The 21,540-nt window shown below is 37.4% G+C and overlaps 2 protein-coding genes across 2 annotated transcripts in view; both read right to left on the reverse strand.

The window, feature by feature from the left end:
• The window catches only part of KERA (keratocan), a 47,286-nt gene extending 39,067 nt beyond the window's left edge, over positions 1-8,219 (reverse strand). The window contains exon 1 of the mRNA XM_089307570.1: positions 8,032-8,219. The gene's annotated coding sequence lies outside the window, so the exon portion shown is untranslated. The remainder of the gene's footprint in view (positions 1-8,031) is intronic.
• Positions 8,220-13,422: 5,203 nt separating this feature from the next.
• On the reverse strand, positions 13,423-21,224 carry LUM (lumican). Its single transcript, NM_001195680.2, has 3 exons — positions 21,134-21,224; positions 17,913-18,794; positions 13,423-14,321 (listed from the first exon to the last, which is right to left on the reverse strand). The coding sequence occupies exons 2-3, from the start codon at positions 18,772-18,774 to the stop codon at positions 14,167-14,169; spliced, it is 1,017 nt and encodes a 338-aa protein (NP_001182609.1). The 5' UTR covers positions 18,775-18,794; positions 21,134-21,224; the 3' UTR covers positions 13,423-14,166.
• Between the last annotated feature and the right edge of the window lie 316 nt (positions 21,225-21,540).

The raw sequence follows: 21,540 nt of genomic DNA on the forward strand, positions 1-21,540 counted from the left end.
CCTCAGTTAGAATGTCTATCATTCAAAAATCAAATAAAAAGGGAACAACAACAACAAAAAAGCTGGTGAGTGCCAGCTCTGATTACCTCCTTTTCTTCTTTCCTTCCCTCAATTCCTTCTTGACCAGCAACAAGAACATGGACTGAAATCTACCCAGCTTGTATCCATTGCAACAGAGAAATGGGCACTTAATTGTAGTATACTTTACATTATAATGTAATGTAACTTTACAATGATTTTGTTATAATCTTTGGGTTGTGTTATTACCTCTCCTAAAGTTAACCTCAGTTTTATTGAAAATTTGTGTTTTCATCCCTTCCCAATTTATAGAGTTCTTTCTGGATTTTAATCAGATTTATACTCAGCTTAGACCTCAGGATATACTCTGGATGGACACTACTCAAGTTGCATGGCCATTCCTTGGTGACATGCTTCAAATATCATGATGACTTGACACAATCAAGAAGGAGTTCAGGCATGATCAAGAGAGAAATAAACTCAATACTATTTGAGCCATCCATTTATATGAGTTGGAAGCATAGCAGGGTGATGCCTGGAATGGTTAGTTGAATATTCTAAGGGGTCAGTCTGAATAAGGACTTGAGTTCCATTCATTTCCTTGCCCCTTTGTTTTTAAACTCGGAAAGTGTCATGGCATCAAGTGACTGATGGAAGTAGTTGTGTCAGCCATGGTAATTTTATTACAATTACCTTACAATAGGCTAAAGATCACTGCAGGGATGCAGATGGCAGCTATGTTAGTTATCTTTGGTAGGTTTCAGTCCCAAGCAGCTGTTTTGTGAAAGCTGCAGTCTTCCACTGCACAGAAAGTTGAGGGAGAGGGTAATGGTTTAGGTGATACAGGCAGGGCTGCATTACAGATGGGTCACAGATGGTGATCAAAGCTCTTCCTTGCTGGCTACCTCTTTATTTACCATAAGGGCTGATACTCTTTCACTAGAATCTGGCTTCCTCAGAGATTGGGAACTGTGCCTTGCACAGTGCATCACATATTCCAGTGATGAAACAAAAAGGCATATAACAAGAAAATTATTGATAGCAATGTTATTCACCTTGTTACATATGAGAATTCTTGTTAAAGATATACATTCTTATTAAAATATAAAAGATTGTTTAAGTGACCTCAAGTGCTAATACAATTATCCTATGTGATATTGATATTTTTATATCAATTAAAATCTTACTTTTACAGGATTTATTTATTTTCTTGTAGAGTAAAAGAGAGAGTGAAATAGAGATAGAGAAAGATCTTACATCCAATGGTTCATTCCCCAAATACTCCCAACAGCTGAGTATGGGCTGGGCTGAAGCCAGGAGACAGGAATTCCATCTGAGTCTCCTATGTGGGAGGGAGGGACTCAAGTACTTGGTCCATCATTGTCTGTCTCTCAGGCACATTAGCAGGAAGCTGGATTTGAAGCAAAGTAGTAAAGACTTGAACCAGGGACACTGATATTGGATAAAGGGATCCTAAGCAATGGTTTAATGCGTGCACCATAAAGCTTGCCCCCAAAACCTATTCTTAAGTGACTAAATGACAACATGGGAAAAAACCCACTAATATTTTAGCAAAACATAGAAAATTGATATATTCTATTGGTGAACTATTTTCCATAGTAGCCAGCTGATACAAAAACACTGACTTTAGTAAAAGGAAGCTTTCATAAATGAACTGAAACTCAGATCTGTGAAACTTTTTTCAATCAGTAGCATTTGGAAATACAAAATACATATTTTATTTGACAGATTTTGCACATCACTTTCTCCACCCCTCAGGATAACACAGGAGGAGAAATGCTTCCATATGCTACAACTGAATTTCTACATATTTTGAGCAATTGTTGGAGGTGGGGATGAGAAGGGAGGAGAATGCAGCATGGCAAAGGACAAAAGTTAAGAAGAGGACAGGGAAAAGTTCCCCTTAACCACTACTGAGTTAAGATTTTTTTATTCTTTTTGGTCTCAATCTATTGTAACATTGAATGCTGATTTTGTAGGAAAGGATTGAACTAATATAAATTTAATTTGTTGGCCTAACTCATCCCTGGCTGTTTCAGCCATTTGGAGAGTGAATCAGTGGATAGAAGCTCTCTCTCTCTCTCTCCCTTTCCCTCTTTCAGTCTGCCATTCAAATAATTAAAAAATAAATATTTTTTAAAAAAAGCACAGGAAGTACTGTAAAAAGTGAAACTTTCAACTTTATAAGATAATGACATTTGTATCTAAGTAATTACACCATTTGATACCAGATGAGAATGTTCACAACTCCTTCATCTATTTAAATTGGCAGTTTTCTTAATTTAATAATTGAATTGGCAAAATGATATCATTTTATGGTTTTAATTTATATGATTTCTAATGACTTAAAACTCTCTTCATTTCTTTTAGTCATTCTCTTTGACCATGTTGAAATTTAAATGATTGTCTTTTTTAGATTTTAAAAAAAATTATTTATTTGAGAGGCAGAGTAACACACACACACACACACACACACACACATACACAGAAGGGGAGAGAAAGAGAGAGTATTTTCCATCCTTACATACTCTGGTTCACTCTCCAAATGGTTACAACATCCAGGTCTGAGACAGCCTGAAACCATGAGCCAAGAACACCATTTTGGTCTCCCATGTGAGTGGCAAGAGCCCAAGCTCTTGGGTTATCTTCAGCTGTCCTCTGAGGAGTATTAGTAGGAAGTTAGATAGGAATTATGGTAGCTGGGACTCTAATCAGCACTCTGATATTAGATGCCAGTGTTGCAAGTCGAAGCTTAACCTGTTGTGACACATGGGAGGCCCTATGTTTCAAAACTGCTTTACTGCAATTCTTGTTATTAATCCTCCATTGGTTATATATGTTGTAATTATCTTCTCTTTGTTAAGTCTTTTCATTCACTTCCTATATATATATATATATATATATATATATATATACACACACATATATGATAAAATCAGTTCATTAATCTCTTCTATCATGATCTGTCTTAGTTAAGAAATCATTCCTGGGGTAGGCGTTCTGGTAGCAGCTTAAGCAGCTTAAACCACCACATGGGTCATCTGAATATCATATGGAAGTGCTTGTTCAAGTCTTGGCTTCTCTGCTTATAATCCAGCTTCCTGCTAACATGCCTGAGAGAAAGCAGATAATGGTTTAAGTACTAGGGACCAACACACCCATGTTTGAGACTTGGATGAAGTTACTACTGATGCCTGGCTTTGATCTGGCCCAGCCCTGGCTGTTGTGGGCACTTGTAGAATAAACCAGTTGGTAGAAGATCTCTGTTCTTTTGTCAATCTCTCTCTCTCCTGTCTCAACCTGTCTCTCTGTCACTCTGCCTTTCACATAAATAAATACACCTAAATATAATTTTTGGCTCATCAGAAATATACTCATCTGTTTTGTTATAAACACTTTAAAGCTTTGTTCCTAAGCCTTCAAATATTTGGAATAGAATTTTGTTTGTAAGATGAAGTAAGTATCAAAGTTCATCATTTCAAATTTTTAGAATTTATTTTCACTTTATTTGAAAGGTGAAAGCAGAGGAAGAGACCAAGAGACAGACAGAAATGAATATTCCATCAGTTGGTTCACTTCCTAAATGCCTGCAACAAGCTGGACTGGTCCAGGCCAAAGTCATGAGCCCAGAAGTAAATCCAGGTCTCCATATGGGTGGCAGTCACCCACATACTTGGGCCATCATTTGCTGTCTCCCAAGGTGTACAGCCGTGAGAAACTTGATTGAACAGAAGAGAGGTATTCCAAAATGGGATGCAGGCATGTCAAGTAGAGATTTAACCACTGCACCAAAAACATCGGCACCATAAATCATCTTTTATTGCTGTGGACTACAAAATATTACAATTATTTTTCTTGAGTACTCCTACATTCTCTAGTGAAAATCAATGGCATGTCTCTAATGATATCTTAAATTTCCATATGTGCACAGGAGTGAATATGGTTAAGATTTTCTATTCATTTCTAGTAGATAACTCTTTCATTCTTTTCAGTATTATCTTATCTTGATTACTTTTCCTAGCTTATTGATTTTGATGTGAATTTTAGAATCATTTGTTAAGTTCTCAAAATAATTACATTGATGTGGGTGCTACGGCTCACTAGGCTAATCCTCCACTTGCGGCGTCGGCACCCCAGGTTCTAGTCCTGGTTGGGGTGCCGGATTCTGTCCCAGTTGCTCCTCTTCCAGGCCAGCTCTCTGCTGTGGCCCGGGAAGGCAGTGGAGGATGGCCCAAGTGCTTGGGCCCTGCACCCTCATGGGAGACCAGGAGAAGCACCTGGCTCCTGGCTACCAATTGGTGCAGCATGCTGGCCGTAGCGGCCATTTGGGGGGTGAACCAATGGAAGGAAGGCCTTTCTCTTTGTCTCTCTCTCTCTCACTGTCTAACTCTGCCTGTCCAAAAAAATAAATAAATAAAATAATTACATTGAAAGCTCCTTTTCTTCTTATTTCACCTTTTGTTTTTCATCTCGTATTTCCATTGGCAGACTTCTGCAGGCAGAGGCATTTAGGAACTGTAACTTGTGAAACTCCATACCCTTCATAGCAAAATGTAAAGATATAGCTCTGGATGTGAAAATCTATAGGTAAATAAGTGGCACTTTATTTCTTTTAATAACGTATCTGTAGAATTGCTTCTATTTTCTTTGCAAACAATCATATTATCTGCAATATTTTGAAGTTATATTTTCTTCTTTTAATTCTTAATGCAGTTCATTTATTTTTCTTTGCTTATTATGCTGGCAAATTCCACCAATAGAGAAATAGGAATGGTGACAGTGAATATCTTTGCTTTATTTCAGATTTTAAAAGCAATCATCCTTTAAAAATAGAACATTTACTCATCAATTTCTAATTCAATAAATAGATTAAGGCTAAAAATTAAACTTGAAATACCACATAAAGAATCAAAGTCAATTTGATATACAATATATTCACAATTATTTGTATTATATTTTTAAGTACCCATTCTTATTTTTTCTTTGATCCATATGTGTTGTATAATTGTTTTGGTAATTTCTAAATATAGAGGGATTATCCTTTTAAATGTTTTCTCAACTTCTGATTTATCTTGTTCTTGTAAATGGCATCAGTAGGTTATATACTGCTTTAAATTCATTGGAACAAATATGGTTTTGTGGTGTAGTGTAAAATGCCTTTACAAATCATCTATTTGAAATGAAAAAGAATAAAAAGAATGCAAATTTTATTTTTTGATGTCTATGCAATAATCAAAACTTGAAATTTTTTAACCTTACTCTTCTGTATCTCCTGATTTTTCATCTTGACTGCATATTTGGAGGAGTGCAAAGAAATCTACTAAACTCTATTTGAATATTTACCTTCCTTTAATATTTATAAGTTTCACATTATCACAGTTGAAAATGTATTTTAATTTCTTTTATTTTTATCTGGAGGTTTTTTTTTTATTGTTTGTGACCTTTCATTCCTAATGATCTATTTTGACTTCAGGTGTACATTGTTCAAAATGATTATAGTTATAATTTACTCAACAGGTCTTTTTTCTACTCTACATTTTACTTTTCCTTATCATTATGACCAGCTGTGTATGTTAACCAATGAATTTGGTCTTGCAAATGCTGATGTGTGAAACTTTTCTATCATCTTAGTATTTGATTTCGAATCTTTTTGTTTCTCTCCTCTTCTTCACGTCCTTCAATTTTTATTTACTTAATACATGTCCACATTTAAAATGTTCATTGATTTTTAAATTACACTTTAATTTTTATTACTCTTAAAATATCACAATTAACTTGAAAAACTAAAGTAAAACAAAGCACTAATCCCTCTAGGGGCAAAAGGGCTTGAAATGTTCACTTGTCTTACATTTCCCACTTTATATATTTTAATTTGCCTTTTACATATATTACTTCTATACTTTTTATGTTTGTAAAATTAAACATAATCAGTCTAATGGGACATTTAAATGACAATTTTCATTTGCCTAATATTTGCCATTTAATTTGTTTAATTTTCTTCTTACTCCTTGAACAGTTCTTCTGTTATCACAGAAAACTTAGCACCAAGAACACAAACAACCTGATTTAAAAATGGGCAAAAAAAAGACATACAGATGGCTAACAAGTACATGAAAAATAATCAACATCACTAATTATCAGCAAAATTTAATAAAGCCAACATGAGATATTACCTATGTCTCTTAGAATGACTATTATCAAAAAGCAAAAGGTAACAGCTATTGACAAAGATGTGAGCAAAGGGGAATGCTTGTACAATGTTAATGAGAATATAAACTAGGATGACTATTATGTAAAAATGCCTGGAATTTCCTCAAAAAAACATTAAAAATAAACCATAAGGGTCTGCACTGTGGCTAACAGGTTAGGCTTCAGCCTGCCAGACCAGCATCCCACATAGGCGCTGGTTCATCTTGTATGGGCACAGGTTCAACTCCCAACAGCCCCCACCCACCCCGCCTTCTGATGCAGCTCCCTGCTAATGTGTCTGGGAAAGCAGCAGTAGATAACCCAACTACCTGGGCCACTGTACCCAAGTGTGAGACCCAGATGAAGCTCCTGGCTCTGGCTTTGGCCTGGCCCAGTCCTGGCTGTTGAGGCCATTTGCAGAGTGAGCTAGCAGGTGTAAGACTTCTCTCTCTTTGCCTCTGCTTCTCCCTCTGTAACTCCACTTTTCAAATAAATAAAATAAATTTCAAAAATAAATAAATGATATGATTCAATAGTCTTACTTGTGGGTTTTAGGTGATCCTGTGCGACTTCCTGTCTAGCTTATGCAGTTAGCCTGACTGCTGGAAGGCGGCGAGACCCCCAGGCACGTTTCCCCCCACACCTGCCTTCTGCCAATCAGGTAAATTTCTCCCAGGTGTGGCCCAGGTCCACCTGGAAAGCTACCCTAGCTATGTGACCTTCAAGCTGATTGGAGAGGCATACAAGCCAGTGTTGGTTCTGTCTTATAGAGTCAGTGTTGCCCTGAATTAGTTACACCCCTTCTGCCTACCGTTTAAAAGTGTACGTGACCGTGAATAAAGATGGACATGTTCACTGAAGCCTGTCCCCCAGTTCTTGTGGAAGAACACTGTCACCCCACTGTCCCCAGCAGTGCGGACTCTGCAGGATGAGTTCACAGTGGGTATAGGTCCACAGGAATTTAAATCAGTGTCTCAAAACATACCTGTTCTCTGGTTATGCACAATAGCCAAGATATGAAATCAGGTAAGAGTTTATAAGTGTTATATATGTTATGTGTATATGGTATTTATACATATAATGGAATATTATATACCATTAAACTTTAAAAATTCTGTCATTTGCAATAACATGGATGAAGTCGGAGGATGTATCACTAAGTGAATTAAGCTAGGTACACACATAGAAACATTGTATGAAGTAACATATTTGCATTGTAATAGTTAAAAGGGTCAATTCATAGAGGTATAGAGATTAAGATATATCTTAATAAAAATAGATTTGATGAATATAAGTAGATGATCCTGTGAATTAAAGTAAATGGAAATGTTTCTGTTAAGTTAAACAGAACAAAACAGAAGCATTTCTACTGGAGTTTGCCAGAAGAGCAGACTGACCCTTGTGATTTGTTTGTTCCCACCACAGTTTAATCCCAGTGACTCTATTCAACAACCACATCTTAAAAACTTACTGCCAGGCCCTGTGTTTAGTCAGAGCTGGGGAGAAGGAATTTGCAGACACTCACGTAAACACATTCTAAGCCCTCTTAATGCCATGGGAGTTTGTTGAGTTACAACACTCTGGGAGAAGAGATCTGGTGCCAAATGAGGATTACAACACGGAAAATATTTCTGACTTTACATCTTGCTTTTTCTTCCCTGCTAAGTAGACATATAACTTATAGATATTACTTGAGCCAAAATAATACATAAAGGATATTCTCTGAATTATCCAACACATCATAAAATCTAAATGAATGTTATAATTACAATGAAGTCTCTTTCCCAGAAAGTCTTTACTTACCATCCACCGAGTTATTACTTCCCTGCCTCCCTCTTATCGCTGCAGGTGGCTTGTTTTTCTTCACCACACCGCTCACTTGCTGACATCATGCCACAGAATGTTGGTGTATCTGTTTATTGTCTGCATCCTCTAAGAATGTCGACTTTGGTGGGATCAGGTTGGATTGGTCTTGTTCACTACTGTATTCTGAGAACCAAATCTGTTTCTGGAGTCTGGTAGAAGCCCAATAAATAAACACACGTGGAATGAATTAATGCGTGCTGATGCAGGTGCAATGGAGGGAATTGTTTTTATAATAATGGGTTTTCTTTTAATGGTAAAGGTTATTCAATCTGAGGAGGTACTCTGGTGAAGAGTCAAAGCAGTTGAAGGTGAATCTTTTTTTTTTTTTTTAATGTATTTATTTGAGAGGCAGAGCTACAGACAGAGAGGGAGAGACAGAGAGGCCAGTCTTCCATCCGCTGGTTCACTCCCCAAATGGCTGCAACAGCTAGAACTGGGCCAATCCAGAGCCAGGAGCCAGGAGCTTCTTCTAGACTCCTACATGGGTACAGGGACCCAAGCACTTGGGCCATCTTCTACTGCCTTCCCAGGTCCTTAGCAGAAGAGGAACTGGATTGGAAGAGGAGTTGGATCAGAAGAGGAGCAGATGGGACACGAACCAGCACCCAGGTGGGATGCCAGCTCCACCGTCAGAGGCTTAGCCTACTATGCCACAGCACAGGCCCCTGAAGGTGAATCTTGAAAGATGTGCTTGTCAGGGCTGGCATTGTGGCATAGCCGGTAAAGCCACTGCCTGAAATGCTGGCATCCCATATGGGTGCTGGTTCATGTTCTTGCTGTTTCACTTCTGATCCAGCCCCATGCTAATGGTCAGGGAAAAGCAGTGGAAGACTGCCCAAATGCCTGGGCCCCTGCAACCCACATGGGAACCATGGAGGGAGCTCCTGGCTCCTGGCTTTGGCTTGGCCCTGCTCTGTCCATTGAGGCCATTTGGGGAGTGAATCAATGTATGGAAAGATCTCTCTGTGTGTGTCTCTCCCTCTAGCTCTTTCAAATATGTAAATAAATCTTACAAAAATACTTGTTACAGGCTAGAAACAGTGTAAAGGGATTGTTGGAAGAAAGGAAAGAGGCTTCTTAGAAAGTAATTGTCCTAACTAATTGCAGACTAGTAAGTATTGTTGAAACCAAGCAATTTAATATTGTACATGGTTAGGCTTTGCAAGACCTGGTAAGACACGAAGTTAAAAAGTTAACCAAAGACCAGGTTGCCAAGTTCCTTCAGTGTCCTGAGGTACCTGCTGTGAGGCTTTGAGTAGCATGAAAATGATACATAATTGAATGGCTGTCAACAGGTAAGTAATGAAGGACCAACACTGTGACACAGCCAGTAAAGCCTCCACCTGCAGTGCCAACATCCCATATGGGTGCCAGTTTGAGTCCTGGCTACTTCACTTCTGATCCAGCTCTCTGCTGTGGCCTGGGAAAGCAGTAGAAGATGGCCCAAGTCCTTGGACCCCTGCACCTACGCGGGAGACCTTGAAGACGCTCCTGGCTCCTGGCTTTGGATTGGTGTAGCTCTGGCTGTTGTGGTCATCTGGGGAGTGAACCAGCGGATGGAAGATTCTCTCTCTCTCTCTCTCTCTCTCTCTGCCTCTGTCTCTCCCTCTATGTAGCTCTGCTTTTCAAATAAATCTTTAAAAAAAAAGATATATAGGATCTCATTTTATGATGTTGCCTAAATTTCTACTATTCTCAATGTGTTCTAATCTCTCTCTCTCTCTCTCCTTTTTTTTTTTTTTTTTTTTTTTTTTTTTTGGACAGGCAGAGTTAGACAGTGAGAGACAGAAAGGTCTTCCTTCCATTGGTTCACCCCTCAGATGGCCGCTATGGTGCTTCTTCCTGGTCTCCCATACGGGTGTAGGGCCCAAGCACTTGGGTCATCCTCCACTGCCTTCCCGGGCCACAGCAGAGAGCTGGACTGGAAGAGGAGCAACCAGGCAGAATCTGGCGCCCCAACCGGGACTAGAACCCTGGGTGCCGGTGCCACAGGCAGAGGATTAGCTAAGTGAGCCAAGGCGCTGACCATGTTCTAATTTCTTATGTTTTATCTGGAAACAAAATCTACTGAATGCATGAGTACAATTTCCTGCATATTTTTAAAATGTATTTATGTTTATTTTGTATATTTGGTATATGTCTAATTTAGATCTTATTGTTATTTGGTATACTTTTTATTATAGAAGTGAAATTGCTTTGCAGTTCTCTTTAAATCACATAAGCACTTTCTTTTGCTTGTGGGTAAATGTTAAGCAAGTATGCATGATGGTTGCAAAACTCAACCAAAGAAAAATCTAAGGCCATCATTATGATGAAATTACAGCTATAGAGAGGCTGGAAGTCAAAATTTAAAAGATCATGGGGAAAATAAAATTCATAGTGCTTTGTAAAAACCAGTCTTTTTAACCCTCCAGTATTTCTGGAAACATAGCTATTACTAGTAGGAGAACTTTTAACTAAGAAATCAACATTCCTCTGGCTCATTTAGTGGTCTGTTATTCATTTGAGTGTTTTTGTACTTATTAGGGCATGATAATTCCTCAAAAAACCTCAAAAACAAGTGCATTGGAGTTTTCCTTCACCATAAAGGCATCCACTGGCCCTAATTTCCAAATGGAGTTTTGAAAACAAAGCAGGACTTTTCTCAGTTTTACATTTTCCTCCTAAATGAGGGAGTGCAGTGAAGTCTCCAGTGAATCAGGAAAGAGAGAATCCATATGCATCTTTGTTTCAATTCAGTGATGAGGAAGTTTATACAGAAAGTCACAGTTATTGTTAGTGAAACAATTGAGAGAAGGTTCTTTTCAAAATTCACCCTATTGCTGACCACATCTCCCAGATGCCTTCCTGGAAATTCCATCAGAATGAACATGAAGCCACCTGTCTTGATAGAACACCAGCTGGAGGGCTCTGAAAGGAAAAATTCATGAGCAGGAAGAAGCATTGCAGAGCGACTCTCAAATACGCTTGGTGCAGGAGTGTCTCGCGCTAGCTTTAGGACTTTACAAAGGAGCAAAAGGAAACTTTGGGATGATAAGTTTATTATCTTGATTATGATAATTTCATGAAGATATACATGTCAAAACCCATTGAACTATACACTTTATGTAGGTACAGTGTATTGTGCCTTGAATATACATCAATTAAACTGTAGAAAAATGGAACAGAAAAAATATCTATGAGCCAGCATTTTTTAAAAGATTGATTTATTTAGTTGATAAGCAGAGTTACAGAGAGAGAGAGAAAGACAAGGAGACAGAGAGAGAGAGAGAGAGAAACAGATTTTCCCTCCACTGATTTACTTCCCACATGGCTGCAGCAGCCAGAGCTGGGCCAGGCTAAAACCAGGAGCCTGGAACTCCATTTGAGTCTCCCACATGGGTGGCAGGGCCCAAGGACTTAGGCCATCTTCTGCTGTTTTCAGATGCATTAGCAAGGAGCTGGATCAGAGGTGGGGCAACTGGGACTGGAAACCAGGCCCTCAGATGATATGCTGACATCACAGATGGCGACTTAATCCTCTGTGCCAGAACCCCAGCCTCTAAATCAGCATTTTTATGCCTTGCTCTCAGGTGAAGAAATTGGGGACCAGAGTGCTTAAATGCATTGAAGATGCAAAAAAAAAAAAAAAAAATTATCCTCATGTATGCATGTTGTGAATAACAGGTTTATTTCTAGTTGCTTCCTTAGAGAACAAAACTTTTCTACTTTTTAGCTATGTTAACTATGCTGTGTATCATATCATAGTAACACTCTAACTAAGCTCCAGTAAAAGACTCACCCAGGGATTCAAAATGTTAGAATCCTACATTGGGTGACATACTAAATAAAGCAAGTCTATATACCTGAGATACTGTGTCTGGTGTTCTGTTTTTAGCAAAGCACCACAACATGCTGGTTATTCATTTAAGATGTCGAAAAGCACTACCTTACCTGGGGAGGAGGAGGACAGGCACGGGGAGAACAGATTAGGCAGTCTCCAGATTTTCTTCCCTTTACCCTTCTCCAGGATGGGCCACTGACGCAAGGTGCCTGGAGGAGCCAGCAAGAAGCTGCTGTTCTGCAGCTGTTTGTGCCCTGAAGAGGTAAGATTCGGCCTCTGCAAAGAGGAGCTGTCCTCAGGTAGGCTCTCCCTACTGCCTTCCCTCTATTCTTCTACTAGAAGGATCACTTGGCACTGAGTTTGATCATTGTCAGCTGACATTAACTATACAGGAAATGGCTGTTTTGAAAATTACAGTTTTTAGACTTAAGAATACCGTAGGACTTTGGATAGACAGAAATCAAGATCTTTTAAAAAGGCAGATTGCCAGCTGGGAAGAGATTTTCCCTAAGCAGCACAGAGGAAAAGCCTGTTTAAGCCCTTCACATTCTTTCTAGAGAGAATTTATGGCAAATTCTCTATTACCTACTTAAGAATAGCTTTCCAATGATTGATGATGCATTTTGTAAATGACAGGAGGAAAGTTTATTTTCATTTCTTCTATAATACAGTCTTTTGAGAGAAAATAAAATTTAAATTTATACCAAAGAACATAATCTGAGAGTGGTATCACAGCGCAAGGTTCAAGTAACTTACCTAGTTGTAGAAAAAAAGCTTTTACATAAAAATGCACATTGTATCTAATGTAATATGTATCGTATATCTGCTAGTCAACTCAGTCTTAAGTGCTGACAGTTCTTGATGGCATTCCATTTTCCCATAAGATAGTGTTCACTGAAAACGTTCTGCCAAAGCACATTGTGCTTTAGAGAAATGCTTCCTTTGTTTTGTACACATAATTGGCTCTGTATACATCACTAGGAATGAGTACATTTTTGACAGCATGCCATTAGTCTCCAAACAGGTTTTTATTGCTAACTAGGTAAAATGGAAGTTATTCTTATAAATTATAAACCCAGTTTCCCATAACAGAGCTCAAAACCTCTGGTTGACTACAACATAAATTGGTTTTTAAGGTCTCATTTTAGGAAAATTTTGTGCTTATTCCATGTTAGAGAACCCTGGTAGCTAGCCACTCTTTTTACCTTACAACCAAAGGATGACTGCAGAGATTCTGTAGCAGCTCCTTAAGTAACAGGATCTCATTGCATAAGAATCTGAAAACAACAGCAATGGAAGTAACAGCAAATACCCAAGCACCTTGTGAGACTTAATGCGTGTTTCAAAACTCCTTGTAAGTGGCTTCTAGAAGCAGATAATTTACATCATGTAAAATGCTCTCTTCATATCAGTAAGATATTGCAGAACAGAGATATCTTTTGAAATCTAATCAATTCCTTTAGGTACCTTATATATAAGACACGAATTTCACAAACACCAAGCACTGTGATGCCATTTGCTGTTTTATTTTGCTATTAACTTGTTAACATAACATGTAAATACTCAAAAAGAAACATGAACATGAATGAGAATGAAAATTAATTCTAAGAAAGAAAAGTTTCACAAGGTAAATATGCAAATTCTTAATACTAAAAATACTTTTCTAAGTGTATGTGACTGTATAAACTTCATTTACTATTTTGCAAAATTACTGGTCCCATAATACTAGGGGGCTACAAAAGAGCACACAATAATTGAATTAAAAGATAACATGAATTTTCCATGAGTATTATGGAGCTCCTTATATACCACTAATTTTTCAACAAAGTAAATTTGAACATATTGAGATAGTTTTGTTTAAGACAGTAAACATACATGCATGTGTAGTCCATGTTTGCGGACACATTAAATTAAGATTTAAGGATGAGAGAACTTGGCTGACTTCCCTGCAATCAGTAAAAGGTTTTGCACATTCTTCGATAGTAGACATAGAAAACACTAAATTTACAAATATAGCATTAGTTTCCTCTCTATTTGTATGTGTGTGTGCATGTGCTATTGTGATGAAATAGGCCTGCTTTTCATCTTTCCTTTTTTTAAAAAAATGTGGTCAATGTTTACAAAACATTTCCCTCAGAATTTAAAATTTTTGGAAGTAATAAACAGCAATAAAAAATGGATACACAAAAAAACCTAACCATAGAGTACTGCTCCAGGATACACTTCAGCATAATTGTAATTAGCAGGTATTAATTAACAGTGATTTCATTTGCTACGCGTAGGCATTCATACATATCTGGAGGCAGACTCATTTGGGTGAGGTGATTGCCATCCAAACGCAGATGCTTGATCTTGGAGTAGGATAGTGGCCCCAGGATCTTACAGAAGCTCTTCACTTCAAACTCTGCAAATCAAAGAATAGAGAACTTTAATGAGTATTTTAGTTACTGGCTTCCAAGAATCTTTACAAAAATTCTCATCTGTATTATCAAGTAAGTCTCAATTAGTAAAGCCTTGTACTATATATCTTAAATTTTGGACTATTAAGGTCATATTTGTAGCTATAAAAATAATGCAGGAATATTTAGTGAACAGTAACTAGGGTGGACAAGAGTATTTCGTGGAATTTCTCGAACAAAAGAACTTAATTATTATTAGAAATTGACTTCTTTTTGGCTTTCAAACTTTTATTTAATGAATATAAATTTCCAAAGTACAGCTTATGGATAACAATGGACTTTTTTTTTTTTTTTTTACAGGCAGAGTGGACAGTGAGAGAGAGAGACAGAGAGAGAAAGGTCTTCCTTTGCCGTTGGTTCACCCTCCAATGGCCGCCGCTGCAGCCGGCGCACCGCGCTGATCCGATGGCAGGAGCCAGGAGCCAGGTGCTTTTCCTGGTCTCCCATGGGGTGCAGGGCCCAAGCACCTGGGCCATCCTCCACTGCACTCCCTGGCCATAGCAGAGAGCTGGCCTGGAAGAGGGGCTACCGGGACAGAATCCGGTGCCCCGACCGGGACTAGAACCCGGTGTGCCGGCGCCGCAAGGTGGAGGATTAGCCTATTGAGCCACGGCACCGGCTAACAATGGACTTTTAAAAAGTATCCTACAAGTATTTAATTATTATCTAAGAACCCTCTTGAAATGTTTATTCTGACCTGAAAAAATTTATATGTTGATGCTGTTGTATGAACAACCTTGCCATATAAGCATCTGGATTTTTGCATCCTAAAATAAGAAGGATTAACTATACGATATCTGATGAATTTTTCAGCAACCATATACTGTGACAGTAGTTAAAAGTCTTGGGGCAAAAAGCACATCATGCCATGTCCACCATCCAAGTTCTTTTTCTTTTCTTCTGTGGTCAAAAAGTAGCCACTGCGGGACAGAAATTGTGATGCAGTGAGTTAAGCTGCTGCTGCTTATGATGCATGTTTTCCCTGTCAGAGTGCCAGTGTGAGTCCAGGCTCCTCCACTTCCAACCCAGCTGAAGATGGCCCAGGTACTTGGATCCCTAAGACTGATGTGGGACAATCCAATGGAGTTCCTGGATCCTGGCTTTGGCCCGACCTAGCCCTGGCTGCTGAGGGCATTTGGGGAGTGGATGGAATATATATCTCTCCTCTCTTTATCACTGTGCCTATCAAATCAATCTTTTAAAAAAAAGCAGCCACCAATGAAAACTGATTCAGTTTTTAATAAAAATTAAGACTTCACTGGATTACATATCTATGTGTATACATAGAAACTATCTATATTTACATATGTCTATTGCAGATTAACACTATTTGGTCACTTATCTTGTTACTTTTGTTCATTCTCAAACTTAGTTCACAATGACTTTAATGGAAACCCAATCACACTGTACTTCTTTTCCTCCAAGATGGTGTCTTAAATAACTCATCAGTCTAATTCCCAGATCTTATCATGGTACCTATTTCTTATAAATGATGAAACAACAGAGAGAAAATTTAGACATAGGACTGAGCTGAAATTTTACCTCTGCCAATTTTCAGTTTTTATACAATTAACTAAGGTATGTCCAGCACTTCACATAGTACCAGTACATAGTATATCCTAGGTAATAAAATATCCTTTCAATTTTTTTCTTTTCCAAATTTTTCACATTAGGAAAATCTGTGATTAGGCTAATTTTTAGAATTGTAAATATGAAAAATAGTTCGAGGTTATACCTTAATAAAGATATAACCTTTAATATTAGACATTGAATACTGAATTACACAAATATCAGATACTCAATTTGATCTTAGACATTAAAAAATCCAGGGCTGTAATATTTATATTTAGAGACAATTTTATGCATGATTATTATCCTGAAAAATATTCTGTATTAAGGAGCTACATGCAGACTAACAAACTATGTCTGACCAGATGTCAAGCAGAAAGAAGGAGCAAAGGTACCTTTTATGTTACATTTTCAAATAACCACCATGTGCTAGGTACTATGTTTTCTGTCCCAGCTTGGTACCAAGGTGCTATTCTGCCATAGGCTGCCTTTCCTATCCCACATGAACTCTGTGCTTCATCCATACAGCGTATTCCAGTATATGTGCCTCTATTTATGCCTTTCTTCCTTCTAGTTTCAGAAAAAGAAGTAATCCTGCTCATATGGCAAAACCCCACTTACTAAAACTGACGGATTTCTTCAGCCCTGACCCATGTTTAATCCTTTTGGAACTATAACCTATCAGAATATTCTTCCCTTGAACCACAGCTGTTTAAAATGTGGGATCATATGTTGCCACATGGTGAGTTTTGTAACAACTTTAGGGGGTTAGTTAGATTAGTGTGACTGTGTATTGGATGGTAGTCCAACAGCACCAACCCTTGCTTGTCTTCCAGATACAGCAAAGAACATGTGGAGTTTCATAGTTGGCAGTTGTGGTCTCCTTTATGAGACCATCCCAACCCTCAAGAAGTTTCATGAAATTGTTGCAGAATTGCAACATATCACATTCATAGGATACATTATAATTTTTCTGATAGCAATATTCTTCTCCAGTATAAAATTGGAACCAAATGTCATTAAATACAGATGTTAAATTTCAACGGATTAAGTTGTAGCTATTATTGCCATAAATATGAATCAGTGTTTCATACTTGGTTTTTCATTTTAAAAACTTTATCCATGAATCTTGGCTTTTCTCTTCTGCCAAATTTTGTTAAAGACTAAGGTGATGAATGGTCCCTGAATCTGTATTGCTTAAATTGATAATGTTTCCATAAGGTCAGAAAGATGCACACAAAATCCAAGTAGATAAGGTCTAACCTCACCCAGAAGATAAATTAAAAATGGAACTATGGCAGCAAGAAAATGGAAAAAACAAACTATAGGAAAATCAAATTAGTGTAAACATTGTGTATAATAAAAAGGGGTTGTATAACAATAATAATAATAAAGATGTCCCAAACCGTCCTCTTGGTTCTCCCCTTCATTCTTGGATTCCCCATCAGAATGCTATGAAAACCATACATACTGTATCAGAGATAAGAGAGGTAGCTGATTGTCATGGAAACAGAGTAACATGTTGAGTACCAAGTAAAGATATCAGGGAAGACCATGAAGATATGGTCTGTTATGGGGACAAATGGGAGGGAGATTTCACCACCTTTCATAGCTCTACCTCTTCTGAACTTGTTTATTCCTCCCTCAGCTGGATATTGCAAATAAACAAATGCGAGACCAAGTCGAAGTCATGAAGGAGGCAAACAATGACAGGTAGCTATCAAGAGATAACACAGTAGGATTATTAATTAAATTTGAAGAAATTCAACATCAAATACTATAATCTTAATTGTTCCTCATCTGCATACTCTCAGAAAAGGCCAGATATTGGATGTACAATTGAACCAGTGTTCTTATATGATTGAATTAGAGATATATTTTTGTGTTGCTGTGTTTAGGCTGTACAGCTTATGCCTTTAATCGCTTGAGGCTGCATCAATTAAACACAGCCATGGCTTTCTACTTACTTTCAAGTTCATTGACCTCCAGGTAATAGTTTTCAAGATTTTCATTAACAGTTGGTATGTTTTTAAGCTTATTATAGGAGAGATCCAGCTCAACCAGAGATGATATATTAAAAGAATTTCCGGGTATTCCACTATCAGCCAATTCATTATGGGATAAACGCAGATACTGTAGGCCATTGAAACGCTTGAAATACTCATCAGGGATGTCACTGATCTTGTTGTTGTCTAGGTAGAGAGTTAGAAGAGATGCGGGGAGGCCAGAAGGCAGTTTGCTCATCTGGTTGAAGCTCAAGTCCAGGTACTCAAGTGATTTAAGACCTTTAAAAGCAGCTGAAACAGCATCTTCTTTCAGCTGATTGTGTTGAAGGTGAACGAAGGTCAAGTTTAGCAGTCCATCAAAGGAACCGAGCTTCGTGATCTTGTTGTGGGTAAGCTGCAGGTCCTCCAGAGATTTAGGAAGCGGCCCCACAGACTCTGTAAGATTGTTGTGGTTTATGTGCAGCTTCTTCAGTTGCTTCAGTTTAGAGAACACTTTTCCTTTTATCTTGGAATTTTCTAGGAGGTTGTGATCTAGAATGAGCCACTGCAGATCAGTGACATTCTCAAAGGCCTTTTCATCAATACGGTCAATCTGGTTATTCCTAAGGTAGAGGTATTTGATTCCCGGAGGTACCATTGGCACACTTTTCAACTTCAGCTCATCACAGTACATGGCAGTTGGATAGTTTTCAGGGCAGTTACACTCTGGTGCACAGTTTGGTGATGAGACCCCATAAATTGAAAGGGGGAAATCATAATCATAGTATTGGCCACTGGCACCATTGACTAATGCCAGGAAGAGAGTAAATGCAGCTAGATTCATTTTCAGCAAATGGTTGAAACCTAAATAGAGTGGAAACATATATTATTATAAAAATGGCATACCTTCAAGAAAAAGAAATTTTATTTTCAATGTTAAGTGCATTAGCAAATATGTATTTTATTTTATGCTTTTTCAATGCATCTACAATAGTGTCTTAAGTGATGTTTTAAAATATTTCATGTAAGTATGTTGGCAAGGGTGTAAGTTTATAACTTCAGGGCAGAGAAAAGGGGACTTCAATTTTGTTTGCATACACAGGCGCCCCCTTTTGGGAGAGCTAAGCTTAATTGTCCTTGTCAGCTCAAGTGCTTCCTGAATGAAATGCCTTCCTGTAAGAAGTTTCTGGGTGATGCTCATTGACCACAATGTTAGAACACAGTTTCAGAATATCCCTCAAAACCAGAAGAAATGAAAATTAGAAGACAATTGCAGACTGTACACTTCACCCTACTATTTGACATCATTAAAATGTCTTGTTAAGAAGATCCTTATTGGAAACATGGGCAATCCATGGGTTGGTTTGGAAGAAGAGTGTTCTTATTATGTGTGTGGGGGGGTGGGAGGAGGATGATAAATTTTAAACTGCCAGGTTATTGTTGGTTCTTAGGAGAGGAAACAGAATTTATGGTGTATTTATAAGATTTCAAGTTTTGTCTAATATTCCATACTTTTAAGTTCTTTACAAAACTCTGTTAGGAAATTAATATTTAAGACTTATGTTTATTAATCAGGAAAAACTCTAAGAATTCCCACATCTAGAAATGGATTCAAACAGGTAGAGAAAGATATTTTATTTCAAGTTTGGAAATTAAATTCTCTCTCTCAATTACAAGTTCTCTACTTTCTTCCTTCCAAAATTTAAGGGGTCATGATTTGCTAATCTGGATTTTAGTGGCCTCACATAATGATAGTACAGGAGCACTTGGAATTAAATAAAAGTTTTATTTAACACTACTATTAGGAAACATGTAGTGAAGGAATCAGCTGACACAGATTTAGTATAAACTCTAAGAGTTATCTTCTCAAATGTACATGTTTTGAAAATGAATATCAATAAAACACATTTTAATTGTTTGGAGGAAGTACAGAATTAGTCATGTAGGTGAAGTACAATTAAGATATAAGGGTTGGACTTTTGTAGAGTGCAGTTATGACTGAGCAAGTTGGTAGCTCTTGGAGAGAAGTTAAATCAAGAAGAACATTCCAATATGTAGCAAAGAATATTATCATCTTCCTCTGAGAAGTATGACACAAACTATTGGCTCACGATGGTTTGGATAAGGAGGATTTTGAGGGCCAAGAATTTTAAATAAATTTTCTTTGCTTTAAGTTTAATCATAAGGCACTTGATTTCAGAAAATGAAACATTTATGAAAGGTATTAGAAACACTTCAGTTGTTGACATAATAGCATCTTAGTAAGTTATTCCCTAAAATTAAAATAGGGACATTCAATTTAGTTTACATGACTTGACCATGATAATAATTCAATAGTACTAAAAATAACATGATGACAGACTCCTAAAATCCCTTATAAATTACAGTATGTTGATACTGTTAACATTTGTCTTGCTTCATTAATAAGCTCCCATTTTATTTAAATTAGTGATAGATAGTCATGGGAAATATAATGTGAGTATTTAATGGTAGCAAAAACAATCTTCCATATTTTTTACAGAGTAAAAATGAGTTTGTGCCCATATAATGCCTCCACTATGAGGCAAAAGCACAATATACTTTCTCCTGTGCTTTCACATATCTGTTGCTGTAGAGGAAATAGGTTTTTCAAAAAGTAAATCATTTTCCAGAATAACTTTAAAATATGTTCCTTAAGACTTACATCTAAAACATAAATCTTTAAAAACAATAACATAGAAGCAAGTAATTATATGTATGTAAGTACTTTAGTTCACATTTTATAACAACATAGGGTGTTTATTATAAAATGCAAAAATATATTCATTGAAAAGTATTTTGAATGCTGATTGAAATGTCCTTCTTTGATCTGATATTAGGTTTCAACAATTCTAACATATATAACTGGATAAATGGCAAACATTTTAATTTCCATTCTTTTTTTCACAGTCTCTAACAATTTCTCATTTTAACTCTGAAACATTTTTAACTTCTCTTGCCAAGCAGTACAGAAAGTCCTGTGTAAAATTTATCTAAAATCCATAAATAATAGAAAGCATATTAAGCAAAAGACAAAAGTAAATGATCACAACTGAATTTGCTGCTGAATAGCAGTTGGAAAAGTGATTCTAGAGTTTTTTTTTTCTTCTTCTTCTGTTCCTGTTACAATAAACACTGTCCCAAATAGTTAGCATCCCCAGTGCAATAGTTAAAACAGCACTTACCTTACTGTCTTGCCTCTGCTTTCGTTAATTCTTAAAGCAGATGCACTGTGGACAAGAATCCACCAATATATGCTGTAAACTCTGTCAGGACGGAGCTGGCTGCCAGATTCTTAGTGATACAAGAGCTGGGGAGGGAGGGGGACCAGCCCAGTCACGCCAGTCTCTGAGTGGAGTTATGTCACTGTGGGGCTCTTGTGGTGTGGCATGAGAACACTGCTCTCTAACGAAGTGCAGGTGGACGTGGTGAGCAAGCACAGCCCTGTTTTTTTTCCCCTATGGATTGAGAGAGAGAGAGAGAGATGTTTAACTAGTTCACATAGCATAGCTTTTCACCAAGAATTAAGTCTTACTCTAAATAAGGCATCTCACAGTGAGAACATTGCTCTCAGAAACCTCTTTACATCTGT

This window comes from Oryctolagus cuniculus, chromosome 11 (assembly GCF_051225735.1).
Source record: "Oryctolagus cuniculus isolate XC-2025 breed Fujian yellow rabbit chromosome 11, ASM5122573v1, whole genome shotgun sequence".
Lineage (NCBI taxonomy): Eukaryota > Metazoa > Chordata > Mammalia > Lagomorpha > Leporidae > Oryctolagus > Oryctolagus cuniculus.